This window comes from Mauremys reevesii, linkage group 15, assembly GCF_016161935.1.
Source record: "Mauremys reevesii isolate NIE-2019 linkage group 15, ASM1616193v1, whole genome shotgun sequence".
Taxonomy (NCBI): domain Eukaryota; kingdom Metazoa; phylum Chordata; order Testudines; family Geoemydidae; genus Mauremys; species Mauremys reevesii.
In genome coordinates, this window is record NC_052637.1 from 29,289,327 (window position 1) to 29,301,832 (window position 12,506).

Here is a 12,506-nt window from a genome sequence, read left to right on the forward strand (position 1 = left end):
GCTGTTGTCAGACTGTCAGGATCGATCTGCCAGCACCAGGGAGAGTGGCCCGAGCCAGTAAGTGAGCCAGGCTCAGAGGCATGGCAGACAAGAAGCCCCATGGGGCATCGGCATGTGTAACCTTGGTCATCGTTAGTGCCCTGGACAGCGTTGCTTCAGTCTGGCTTCGGGTGCCGAAGGGCCTGTCCCCCAATGACGCAGCGACTGGGAGCGCATCGTTGGCATGGACGGATTTGTAGTGGCAGCTGCCCTGCCTAGAACAGTAGAGCTCTGCCTGCCGGCTCTCATTCAGCCCTCGCACCACGTCCAGGACATGCCCTGGCCGTTGGAGAACAAGGGCGCCTGGCTCAGGAGGCTGCACTATTTACACACGCAATGGTCTTGCTTTAGGTATCCTTTGCTCCCCTCCACCCTGGCCCAAATCCACGTCGTTAGGGGCCCAGTGGCCACTCTCTGATAGCCCGGTGTGGCTCACCCAGGAGCTAGCTGCCTGCCAGGGGCAGAGGGGGCTGCTTGGAAGGAAGGAAGGAGGGTTTGCAGCTCCTGGAAGCTGGAATCAGCTCAGAGCTAGTAGATGGAGCAAGTCCCATCTGCCCTCATTTCTGCTGGGAACCCCCTTCCACTAACTCCTGCTCAGCAGTCCCTACTCCTGCTAGAGGCTGGGCCAGGCCAGGCCAGGCCAGGGACCAGCTGGGGGAGGCCGGGCAGAGCTGGGCAGTGGGCATGGAGCTCAGAGCAGCTTTGCATGGGAAGCCAGCCCTGGTAGCAGCAGAAAAAAGGCAGTTGGGGAAGTGTCCTACCTTCCCTGACTGGTAGGGGAGGAGGCAGGGTCTCACTTGGGGAACGCAAGTGGCTCCCTGTGGGGTCTTTTGGTCCTATCAGATCCTGGCTCCCGTTACCGTGCTGCTAGCTGTTAGGCCTCCAGGCACAGCAGCGGTGGCAGCTGAGGGGGCCTGGCAGAGGCTTTGTTCTTGGTGCTGATGTGGAAGGCAGGCAGGGCTCTGGGTGAGGGGGGCTGTAAACGTGGCTGGTGAACTCTGGAGGGGGCTCCTTGGAAGCTCAGGGTCTAAGCCTTACAATGGCGGGTGCTGAGCACCTTGGCAAATCTGGCCTTTATGCAGGTGGCGAGCTCGGAGCTGGAGCCCCAGGGGAGGGGGCTGCCGAAGGAAAGCGGCTGGCTCGGAAGTGGTTTATATTGGAGCGAGAGCCAAGGGCCCTTTTCCATTTTAAAAATGTATTTTAATTGGTTTTGACCATTTTAAAAACCACCACTATTGAAGTGGCAACGGCCACACTTGCTTTGGGCTTTGTGTTCAAAGGGGGTTAGTGATTGGCCCAACCCAACTTGTTACAAAACTTCTGCCCAGTCTTATGTCAGGCCTGGAACGGCCTGTGTTTGTGGCAAGCTCCCCTCAGCGACTGCCGCCACACACACAGCTTAGCATTGTTCCTGAAGGAAGGCAGAACATGCCCCGGGCTAAGGAGCAGAACTTGGCCCAAACCGCTATGTACTCTGTTGCAAGCCTAGCTCGGCCTGCTCCAGGCAGCAGCTCCCCAGCGCGTCTCACCCAGTGGTGCCAAAGCACTTTGCATGGCACCGGCAAGTATCACCTCCAGTCTACTAGGGGAAACTGAGGCAGGGAGTGGTAAAGTAATTGCCCAGGATTCTGCATGGGGAACACAACTCTCCTGCCTCCCTGAGTGGGGGCTGGAAGGAAGGTCCAGATGGGGAAACAGAGAGCCAGGCCTAAGGAGGGTGCAGGGAAGGGGGGGTGAATCCATCACCACACTAGGGTGAGTCTCCTCTCTTAGGGAGCCAACTGCGCACTCAGCCAAAGCCAGTGCCAGGCTGGGAATGGCTCTGTGCAGGGGCAAGAGCCATTCCCAGGAGACATGAGGAGCATCTGGCTTTATTGCTGGTCTTCCTCCTCCCCTGGAGGGAGCAGCTGGGGTAGGGGAGGGGACCCGTGTGTTCTCAGGAGCATCTATCTTCAGAGAGCGGCTTGCTGGGGTCAGGCCTTGTCTGGGAGCAGGCAAGTGGCTGAGCCGCTTGGCTGTGAAAGCAAAGCCGCCTGTTTGTGCCCCCACCCATAGCGCTGTGCAGCGGGAGCTGGGCTTAGCCTCACAGCAGGACGGCCAAGCCAGCTGCGCAGGGGCAAAGGCCAGAGCTGAGAATGGCAATTTCCTCACAAGACGAGAACCATGAGCCAAGGGCTTCCAGTTAAACTGCCTCTGCCCCTGCCCTTCTCTCTGCCCCAGCCATGCCAGGAGCCGGAGCTTCTCCACCCATCTGGCCAGGGCAAGCCACCCGTGCCCCTGAGCTGTCAGAGCCGGCAGGTGTGGGCAGGGGAGGCCCTGGCAGAGCTGGGTTTGGTCTGGGCGCTGGTGCTTCCCAAAAGGAGACATTCACATGGGGAGCAGAGGCAGGGCCAGGGAAAAAACGATCATAAAACGGGGGAAAAAGTGAAAGGGTGAGTGGAAGCCATGAGAGCTGGGCTCTTCCCCCACCCTGCTGTGTGACCCAGGGCAACTCACTTCCTCTCTGGCCTCTGATTCCACCTCCTCCATGCCATTTTTCCTGTGCTGCCTAGGTAGAGTGCAGACTTTCTGGGGCTTGTCGGACTCTCCTTGAGTGCGTGGCTAGCACTGAGCCCAGCAATAACAATAACCCCAAGCTCTCTTACCCCTCTTTTCATCCGTAGCTCTCCGAATGCTTTTCATTATCCCCATTTTACAGATGGGGAAACTGAGGCACAGGGCCGTGAAGCAACTTGCCCACGGTCACCCAGCAGGTCCGTGGCAGAGCCAGGCATAGGGCCCAGGTCCGTTGAGTCCTGTGCTCCATCCGTGTGGCCCCGCTGCTTCCAAGGCCCCCTGCTCTGAATGGAGACCTCCCTCTAGCTGCTAACTGAAATGCAAATAATCCTCACATCAAAGCCACAAATTGGGGTCTGCTGCAAAAGGTCGTCAGCGCTGAAGGCGGGGGGGTACTACCCCCAGCTGACTGAGATTCGGAGTAGCAGGGAGGCTGAAGCATGCAGCCATTCTCTGATGCCGTTAGCAGAGCGGGAAGGGCTGGGTGACTTCACAGGGGGGAGTTTGGATGGCAATGTCTCTCCGTCCGGAGCAAGCCCTGTCTGTGCTCTCCTTGCACGTGGGGGCAGACAAATAGCGATCACACCCTGTCAGGGAGCCCGCGGGTGCTGCGTAGCTTGGACATGTCTCTAACCTGGCTTTTCTGTCCATGCAGGCCCCAGGAATGCCGAGTTGGGCCCCCCGCCGCGAAGCTGGCAAGGCCTTAGCTTTGCACTTTGCTTTTCACAGGGGCAGAGCTAAACTCTGCCCTCTCACCCACCCACACAAACTCCCTGGGCAGAATCCAGCCCTCACTAGCTGCCTTAGTCAGGCTCCAGCAGCCCGAGTCTGCTGGGAATGGTGCCAGCCAGGTTGGCAGATGGCACCAGAAGCTGGGATCTGGGGGTAGCTCTTGCCACTGGACAGCCCCTGTGCTTAGACAGGCTGCCCTGGGGGGGGAAGCCCTTTGCAGTCATTTAAACTAGTCTCCTGGCTGCTGAAGTCAGCTTCAATGGCGTAAGGAGGTTTACAAGGTCTCGGGCGAACCTGACTGCCCCTGGCAAGCGAGTCAGTGCCCCTCTGTCGGTGGGTTTCCCTGCCAGGGGCCTGCTCCATCCCTCCACTGTGCGCCCCTTCCCCCAGCAGCCAGCGGTAGGGCCTGGGCCGGCGGCTGAGAAGCCCTTACCCAGCGTAGTGGTTGATGGAAGCAGCCAGGGCGTTCCCAGAGCCCCCGGGCAGGGTGCAGAGAGGCTTCTTGATAGCGGCCTGCCAGTCCTGACGCTCCATCAGGCCGTTCACCACCTGCAGGGACAGAACCACACAGCTGGCAGCGTCCCAGAGACAGCAGCCCCGTCCTGTCCCTGGCCGCTCGGGGGGAAGGGAATGGACCAGAGGGAGCCAGGGGGTCTCCGCTCTGGGAGCAGCAATACAGCCCCCTGCTCCAGCTGCTCCTGCCCAGCCAGGCCAGGGAAGCCTGGGGAGGTTTTGGATGCCACCTCCTCTCCTTGGGTGCCTCTGGCAGCTGCCGCCCAGCTTGGCTCCAGGGCACAAGCAGCAGAACCAGGAGCTATTTGTCCCTGGTGTCTTTTCTCCTTCTTAGCCTTTGACAGTGCTGGGAAGGCAGCGTGAGAGCGTGCCCCAGCCGGGCACCGTGACCTCCAGCCCATGTCCCGCTGCTGCGCCTCCGTCCCGCCCTGCAGCGCCAGCCCTGTGCCCCACATGCACCCACCCACCCCCTGGGCCTGCAGCTCCCTCTTCTTCCAGGCCTACCCTTCCCTCCCACCCCCCAGCTCCACCCCTGCCCTTCAGTCCTGGCCTCCATCCCCTCCCCATTCCAGGCCTGGGGCTCCCAGGGGAGACAGGGCTGCCTGTGCTGTTTGGGACTGAGGCTGCTGCCCAGAGACTCGCCCCCCCATAGCCCCCGCGGATCTGAGGCGCCATCCGCGCCCGGCTCTGTCTCCACCTACGCTCCCACGTCGAACTCTGAGGCGGCGCAGGGCCAAGCTCTGCACCCCCAGCCTCTGCCCGGGAGCAGTGGCCAAGGACAGCCACACTCCAAGGGACTGGCTCATCTCCCCGTGGCCAGCGTAACAGCTGCCTTGCTTCCTGGCTGTCTTCTCACCTCGTACAACAGGCCATCCCCGGCCAAGACGGCCACGGCGTCCCACTGGGATAAGTCTGTGGCCCGCACCAGCTCGCGGGCGTGATTCGGCCTCTCTGGGGAGAGAAACACAGAGCTGCTGGCAGAGGGGGCGGCATGGCCTCACATAACCATGGGCGGCCGGGAATCGGCACGGTTTCCTCTCCCTGCACAATCCTTGCAGACAGGGGGGCCCTGGCACATGAGGAATTAGCCACAGGAGGTCACTTGCATCGAAGCCAGGTGGCAAGAGCCAGGGAGAGACCCCCCCCCCAAGCCAAGAGGGGGAGTTCTCATGGCCAAGGGCACATGAACCATTGCTCCTAAGCTGTGGACCCCTGTAGGCCCCCAGGAAGGCTTCATGGGTGCATGGGAGAATGACACTCCCAGCATCTCCCCCTGCCTAGCTCTCCTCCCTCTGCTGCCACCCTTGGGTTCTCCTTGCTGCCAGGTGGGGAGGGTTCCCCCTTCTCCTGCTTCTTGCCCCCTTCTGTTCATTTGAATACTGTGCATCCATTGGTCACATTTAAATGAGTTGCACTGTATTTGCATATTACAAGGCAGTACTGGTTGAGACGCTCCCAGCTGGCAAGTTCCTGATGTTACCTGGCAGGGTGGTGGGCAGAGAGGTAGAAATGAAGGGCCATCAGCTGCTATCCCAGGCTACACAGCCAGCTGTGCAGGGAGAGCTCAGCCAGACAGAAGTCCCCGACCCCGCGAAATGCCCTTCCCTCTGCCTGGCAGTGAGGGGCCCCTAGGAGGCAGCCTGGGCAAGGCAGAACCCGCCGGGTGGCTGCAGCGGGAGCAGACTTACCGGTCACAAAGAGGGTGAAGGCTACGTCGGCCTCGTCCAGCATCGGCTGCACTAGGGAGTGGAACAGCTGCAGCGCATGCCCCGTTCCGCTCTGGGGGTTCAGCAGCACCAGGACATGGCAGGGCCGCGACAAGAGTCCCCACGTCACCCCTGGACAGAGACAAGAGAGAAGAGATTCAATGTTGGCGGTGCCTCTCCTGAGCTTGCCGCGTTGGCCGATCCCGGCACAACTCCCCTGGCCAGGCTGGGAATGGGTCAGTTGGGACCTGAGGAAACTTCCTCAGCCCAAGTTTTCAGGAACCTGACACAGCTGTCCCCAGCCTGGGGGGGAGCCCCGTGCCTTAGCGGCTCAAGCTGCTCACTAGTACTGGCAGCTGAAGGCTGCTCAGACTGGACACCCAGTTCCACAGACCCTCGCGGCTGGGTCGGCAGCTCTGGACACTGACGTCCTTCTCCACAGCACGGCTGGCCCCAGTCCCACATCAGCCAGCCCGGGGGGTAGTCAGCCCCCATGCACCAGCCAGTCAGTGCCAGGTGGGGCCAGGTGTTTCAAATCTAGTCAAACTAAAGAGGAGGGAGGAGCTTGTGTTACTGCTGGGAGAGTTTGCTGGCTGGGCTCTGCTTTGGGGGGTTATTTGTTTTCTTCTGGCTGGTTTCCTTCTCCTCTTATCCCTTGTAGGACGCTGTCTAGGCCCATTCCCATCCCTCCACAGAGCCCAGCTGGCTCCGCATCCCTAGGCTTCTGCAATGGAACATGTACAGCTCAGCCCCTGGGGTAAGAACCGCTGGGCCACGGACAGGTGAGTAGCGATCGGGGATTCACCATCGGGGTGGATTGAGGGTAATGGTTGTGGGGAAGGTGGGTGGAGCGCTGGGACTAATTGAAGTGTGTATGTTACTGTGAATGTCCCTTACCTCGCAGGAGCTTGGGAAAGGTAGCCACCTCCCTGCAGCACTAGCCCCAGCCAGTGGCATGGTCAGAACATTGATGGCTCGCTGCGGGGGTGGGTGGGTGTTTAGGTGCCATGTGACGGGCACCCTCGCTAACCTTTCTGTGCTGCCTGGGGTCTGCCAGAGGGGAGAAGCCCCTGTGAAACTGCTGGTAAACGTTTCTTATTGTGTAAAGAAAACAAGCCTGAATGAAACTTGATCTGGGATGGAGTTCCTCTGTCTTTGCTAAGCTGGGGGAGGGGTGCAGGGCATGGCAGGGACCAGGCAAGTATCACTGGAGCTGCTCTCGGGCCTGTGAGGAAGTGGTTTGATGGACGGTGCTCTGAGCAGGCAGTGACTGGTGGGCAGCACGGCTGTGGGATGGTGCTAGGAGCACTGGTTGAACTGGTGCAGCCACAATGCCGGCATTGCTCCTCTGAGCTAGGAGTGCAGGCTGGCAGGGTTAGGAGAGCGGCTGGGGTGTGCACCGGCAGGTGGTGTGTCTGAACGATTAAAAGCTCTTGTGGGTGAGAGCATCTTACAAGTATGGCGGAGGCCCAAAGCAGTGGGCCAGACCCCGCCTGCTCTAGTGTAGATGAGGAGCAGCAGCAGAGTTTCCATGGTCACCCAGGACCAGGGAGAACAGGGTCCCTTGCTGCGTTTTTGGTTTCTTTAAATACAGTCATTTCATATGGAAGCAAAGGGGTGGCCTGGAAGACAGCCTTCCCACATAGATCCCTGGCTGACCGCCCTTGGCTGTGAAAAGCTCCCCGCCTTGCACCAGCAACTCTGCCTTCCCCATTTCAAAACCACAGCTCATTCCCTTTGGGTGGAGCTATAGCTCACGGCTATTTTATCAGTGGTACGACTGAGCTGCACAGTCCTCTCCCCCAACCAACAGCGACGCTAGGTAGGGGGAAGTCATGTGCTATGCTGGCTGAGCCATCTCCGCAGTGGCGCAGGCGTTTTAGGGTTGTCTTTGATCCCTGCAGTTTCCCCCTTCCAGGTGAGCAGCACGCATTGCCGTACCCAGAGACTAAAGCACTCCTAAATCCCCGGAGCTGCTGAATGCAGCCTTCCTGCTGTGCGCACACTCGCTTGCGCGCTCTCTCTCTCACATTTTTCTGCACATCCTGCAAGAGACACGACTGGACACTAGACCAATGTTCACAACCCCCAGTGTTCCCTCCGGCTCAGAGGACAGGTCGCAAATCAAAAGCTGCAGCCGAGCCAGCACTAGACACGCAAGTTCTTCTTCCCTCCCCTCGGCCTGTGCCCGGGAGCAGCTCCCACCTGCTGCACGCTTGGCAAGCGGAGGAGGAAGGAAGGCGGGAGAGAGCAAAGGCTTTTGTTTGCGCAAAGCTTGCTGGGGGCCGGGCTGGAGGCCGCTCTGGGCCTAGTGAGACTGAAATCCTTGCAGAAAACACAGAGCTCATTAGCCATAGGGAAGGGACCGACGACGAAAGCTGCCATTTGTATCCATCCCCAGCAATTTCCCAGTCTCGTTCCCAATGGAATAGGTCCAGAGCGAGGGGGACCCATGGCAGGTGCTTATCGTTCACCTTGTAGGTATTAGTGTCTGGTTCTCGCTTTGGTTCCGTGAGATAAGGCCCCATCTACACTGTAATTACACCTGAGTGAGGAGATGCCATTGTCACCTGGCTGCTCATCACACTGTTCCAGCCTGGAGTCGGACCTTACACATGGCCACTAACTAAGCTCAGCGAATAGGATTGACGTGGCTTTAACTGGGGTCTCCAAGCGCGTTACTGCCTCATAAGGCCAACACTTCAGGTGCTGTCTTCATTACTGATTGCAACGGCGTTGCTAGCAGGTCAGGAGACAGCCACCTTGTCACTGTGGTCTGGAGGGCTCGTAAAGCTCTTGCTAAAGGTAAATGACGCTTGAAATGTGGCTGTGAAATCTGGGCAAGAAAAAGGTGTTAAAACATGGCAGGGTCGTGCCGAGGTGGACAGCAAAAGAAACTCAGGTGGAGGAGCCGCATTTTGGCCCTAGGTGGTATCTAGGTATCTGCCAGAGCTTAAGCACGGTTATAACACAGATGGGCCCCAGCCGTGTTTCACAAGAGACTGGGAACGGTTGTAGTAGAGTAGGCTGCCAGAGATGGATGAATGAACAGACCAAATGCAGCCTCTGTGGCTGTCTCTAAACAAGCATTGTTCAGGGTATTTCACACCTGGGCATCTCTGTGACTGATGGAAGGGAGCGCTAGTGTGAACAGGGCTGGGGTGGTTTTGCCACCTTGTGTCCTCACCCTGTAGGGAGCAGGTCTAAATACCAAGTGGGATTAAGAGTTCCCAAGCCCTGTGCTCCAACGCTCCTGCTGTTGCCATCACAGGGGAGAGTTTACTCAAGGACACCGGTGTAATTCAGGCTTGTGGCTTGTCCAGGTCAAAGGACAGTGGATGCACTGCTGACTCCTGCTCCTCCTGGCCCCATCCATAGCAGGGGCGGTAACCATCTCTCTCCACTGCCTGTCCCAGCTGCGGATATGAACAATGTCTCTCCTAACAGTGTTACAAACCAACCTAGGGTAGAGCCATCACCCACCCCACAGGTATTCTGGCACAAGGCTTTGGCTGGCACCGTTTGCAAAACATAAGCCCCTGTCCTCTCCTGAATGAGGACTCCTTGCCCAGTTAAATGGGTGTGCCATCGACCGTGTTTCCAACCTGCTGGGTGCTAGCCCTGTTTGAGCTGTACCTCGGACAGGCTTTCTGTGTGTGAATTAGAGAGAGGGAGACCATGTACGCAGTTCAGAAATAGCAGGCAACGTTAACGATTAAGAAGAGCCAGGCTGTCACTTCTGCCTTTGAATGCATCTGCCTCCAAAGGAAACATTCAGCTACCCTGGCAAGGAACGAAATCCCCCCCTGAATTCCTCTCCCACGGTAGCTTTGGAGAAGGGTTGTACGTTAATCTGCAGCCACACTGCCCTCACGTGGTCGGTCCCCAGAGAGGGGTGCTGCGGGGCCAGGAGGGGAAGGAGGATGGAAGAGGAGAGGCTATGTGTGTGTTGGGGACATTACACAACTCCAGGAAGGGTACGAGGAAGCTGGGGGACTTGCACTAATTACATGATGGTTAGTAAGGAGGAAGGATGGTCCTATACTTTAGGCCCCCAGTTAGAAGTCAGGACTACTGGGGTGAAATCCTGGCCCCACTGAAGTCACTAGCAACAGGATGCTAGTCCCACTCTCCCTCTAACTCTGGGATCTCGGGTGAGTCCCTTCCAGCTTGGCTGGCAGAGGTTCTGAGCAACGACAGCTTGATTGCTCTGTTCTATTCGTTCTCTCCAAACACCTGGCACTGGTCACTGCTGAAAGACAAGATACTCGGCTGGCTGGACCATTGGTCTGACCCATTATGGCCGTTCTTATGTTCATTACCTCTGAAAATCAGGCCCTCGGTGGCCTTGCTGTAGGTCACACAGTAAGTCAGTGGCAAACCGTGTCCTGCCTTTCATTTCCTGCTCTTCCCACCAGTCCTTGTTGCTGTGTGGGTCTGGGCTGAGTGCTGTATGGTGTGGGGGCTGGATGGGCAGCCTGCAGGCTCCAGTTCAAGCCCTGCAGAACAGATCTATTGTTAACTAACGCAACAGTCTCTCACTTCCCCGCCATGACTCCATCACTGCTGCCTTGTGCCATCTCCGGCTGCAGGCTCAGGCCTTCATAGAGGGCCATAAAGTCCAGCGGAGACTTGAGTGATTCAAGCCACAGACTAGGTGAAGTGCTGGGAGGACCTAGCCGCAGTCGACAGAGCAGCGCACGCTGGAGGAGGGGAAGGTGGTTCGACGTATGAGAATGGTGAGTGCTGATCGGCCAGGCTGAAGCACAGCTGGGGCTGGCTAGCATGGATAGGCCAGCTGGGGATACAGTGTGCTTTAAGCCAAGGGGTGAACAACGCTGGAACGTTGTTTTAACCTAGCCCCATGAGCTAACCAAGCTATGCCCCAGCCCAGTGCAGCCACCACCACACCAAGCCCTGCGTAAGCATATTTGAAAGTCCTGTGGCTGTGGGGCTAAGCTGTTCATTACACAGAGGTTATCCTCTTCCTCCCCCAGGCAGGCACTACCCTCCTCTCTGCGCCGCATTCTCCCCTCCAGCACAGGAATCATTCCCGTGGACCCGCTGAATCCTGGAGGAGGGGCTAATCGGGTGCCCGGGGGTCCCGCTCTGGGATCTAGTTTACAAAGCTGTGACAATGCATTTATCTCAGGGCAGCCGGGGGAGGGGGAGGTCAGGGAAGCTGCTGGTGACAGTGCAGCGCAGCTAAACTTGGGAGCCAGCAAATCCAAGACTGTTTAGGGTGATAAAGTGAAAAGCAGCATAAACTGGGGGCATGTCTTGGCCCCTTTCTCTCCCTTCCCCCACCTGATAAGCTGCTCAGGAGCCTGTGATGGGATCTGCGAAATCTCCTCCACCCCAAGGGGAGAAATTCAAAGGAAAGAGAGCAACAAGGTCACACCTTCCATTAAGTGCCTGACATTTGCATTTAACCCAGATGAACAAGATGCTTGCTGTAAATACCAGTGAATAATTAAACAAATGAAACCAGGCTGAGCTTGGAGATGGGCAGAGACAGCAAGGAAGTTTCTGCAAACAGGTCACATTTCAGTGTGTGTTCACTGGCGCCACCTATTGAGTTTGCTCTCCTTGAACGTGGTTAGTGTATGGATGGGGCCCATCTACCCTCCAAGCACGAACCATCTTCGAACCACGTCCCGAGTGAGGGATAGGGAAACCGGCCATATTGGCCCCGCGTCTCTGAACATGGTAGAAGTGGCCGTGTGGATCTGTAGAGCTAGGCGCTTATATCCCCATTTTACAGATGGGGAGATGAGACAGAAGTGTTCAGAGCTCCTGCGGATTTAGACACTCCGCTTTCTGAAGCTAATAGGAATCGTGTGTCTAAATCCCTTGAGTGGCTTTGGAAAAAGTCTCAGGCTAACTGACTTGCTCCAGAGCGCACAAAGAGTCTGTGGAAGAGCTGTGGGCTGAATCCAGATCTCCTGAGTCTCAGGTCGGTGCCTTAACTACTAAGCCCTCCTTTCCCCTCCCAGAAAGCCATTCTCCACAGCAAGCGCTGGAGGATAGTGACACGTGGCTGAAGCTCAGATTTCCTGACCCCATCAGAGAGAGAGAGAGAAAGAGAGAAGACAGATATTGCCAGAAATATTTGCTTGGTCATGTTCTGTGAAAACTAGTCACCAAGGAAGCAGCCCACGTTGCACAGCTGGGGAACTCCGGCATGGGTCTGTACAAACAAATCCACCAACCTTACGGACCAGTCTACGCTCCAGACTCAGTATCAGCCAGGGGAGAGAGTGGTTAAAGCAGGCCTGGGCAGCCCTGGCATTCCAAGGTTTTGGGGGGGGATGGGGACGGGGACGGACACTAGACTGAGTTATAGCCGTTTTAGTCTGTATCCACAAAAAGAACAGGAGTACTTGTGGCACCTTAAAGACTAACAAAAGCTTATGCTCAGATAAATGTGTTAGTCTCTAAGGTGCCACAAGTACTCCTGTTCTTTTAGTCTGAGTTAGAAACCTCACCCTAACTTGAGCAGAGTTTAAACACACATGCTGGCTTCAGGGGCGGCTCCAGGCACCAGCGCAGCAAGCGCGTGCCTGGGGCGGCAAGCCATGGGGGGCGGGCTGCCGGTTGCTGTGAGGGTGGCAGTCAAGCAGCCTTTGGCGGCTTGCCTGTGGGAGGTCTGCCGGTCCCACGGCTTTGGCGGCGGGTACGCCGAAGGTGCGGGACCAGCAGATCACCCGCAGAAACGCCGCCGAATCCACATGACTGGCGGACTGCCCGCAGGCGTGCCACCGAAGGCTGCCTACATGCTAGAGCCGCCCCTGGCTGGCTTTCCACAAGAGAAGTCTACACTCTACACAGCTTTAGGAACAGAAGGCCTCTTTCTCCCCTCCTCCCCCCATCGAGGCTGGCGCTAGTCGATGCCATATCGATGGAGTGGGCGTCTAATACCAATTTACAATTTCTCTCGTCTCCTCACCCCTGCGCCCC

General features: G+C 57.6%; 1 protein-coding gene across 4 annotated transcripts in view; it reads right to left on the bottom strand.

Moving 5' to 3' along the window:
• The window catches only part of SPHK1 (sphingosine kinase 1), a 67,587-nt gene that overhangs the window by 3,045 nt on the left and 52,036 nt on the right, over positions 1 to 12,506 (bottom strand). For all 4 annotated transcript variants that reach the window (XM_039500466.1, XM_039500469.1, XM_039500468.1 and 1 more), the window contains 3 exons: positions 5,529 to 5,678; positions 4,697 to 4,791; positions 3,761 to 3,876 (listed from right to left, as the gene is read on the bottom strand). In XM_039500466.1, the coding sequence (XP_039356400.1) occupies positions 3,761 to 3,876; positions 4,697 to 4,791; positions 5,529 to 5,678 (361 nt within the window). The remainder of the gene's footprint in view (positions 1 to 3,760; positions 3,877 to 4,696; positions 4,792 to 5,528; positions 5,679 to 12,506) is intronic.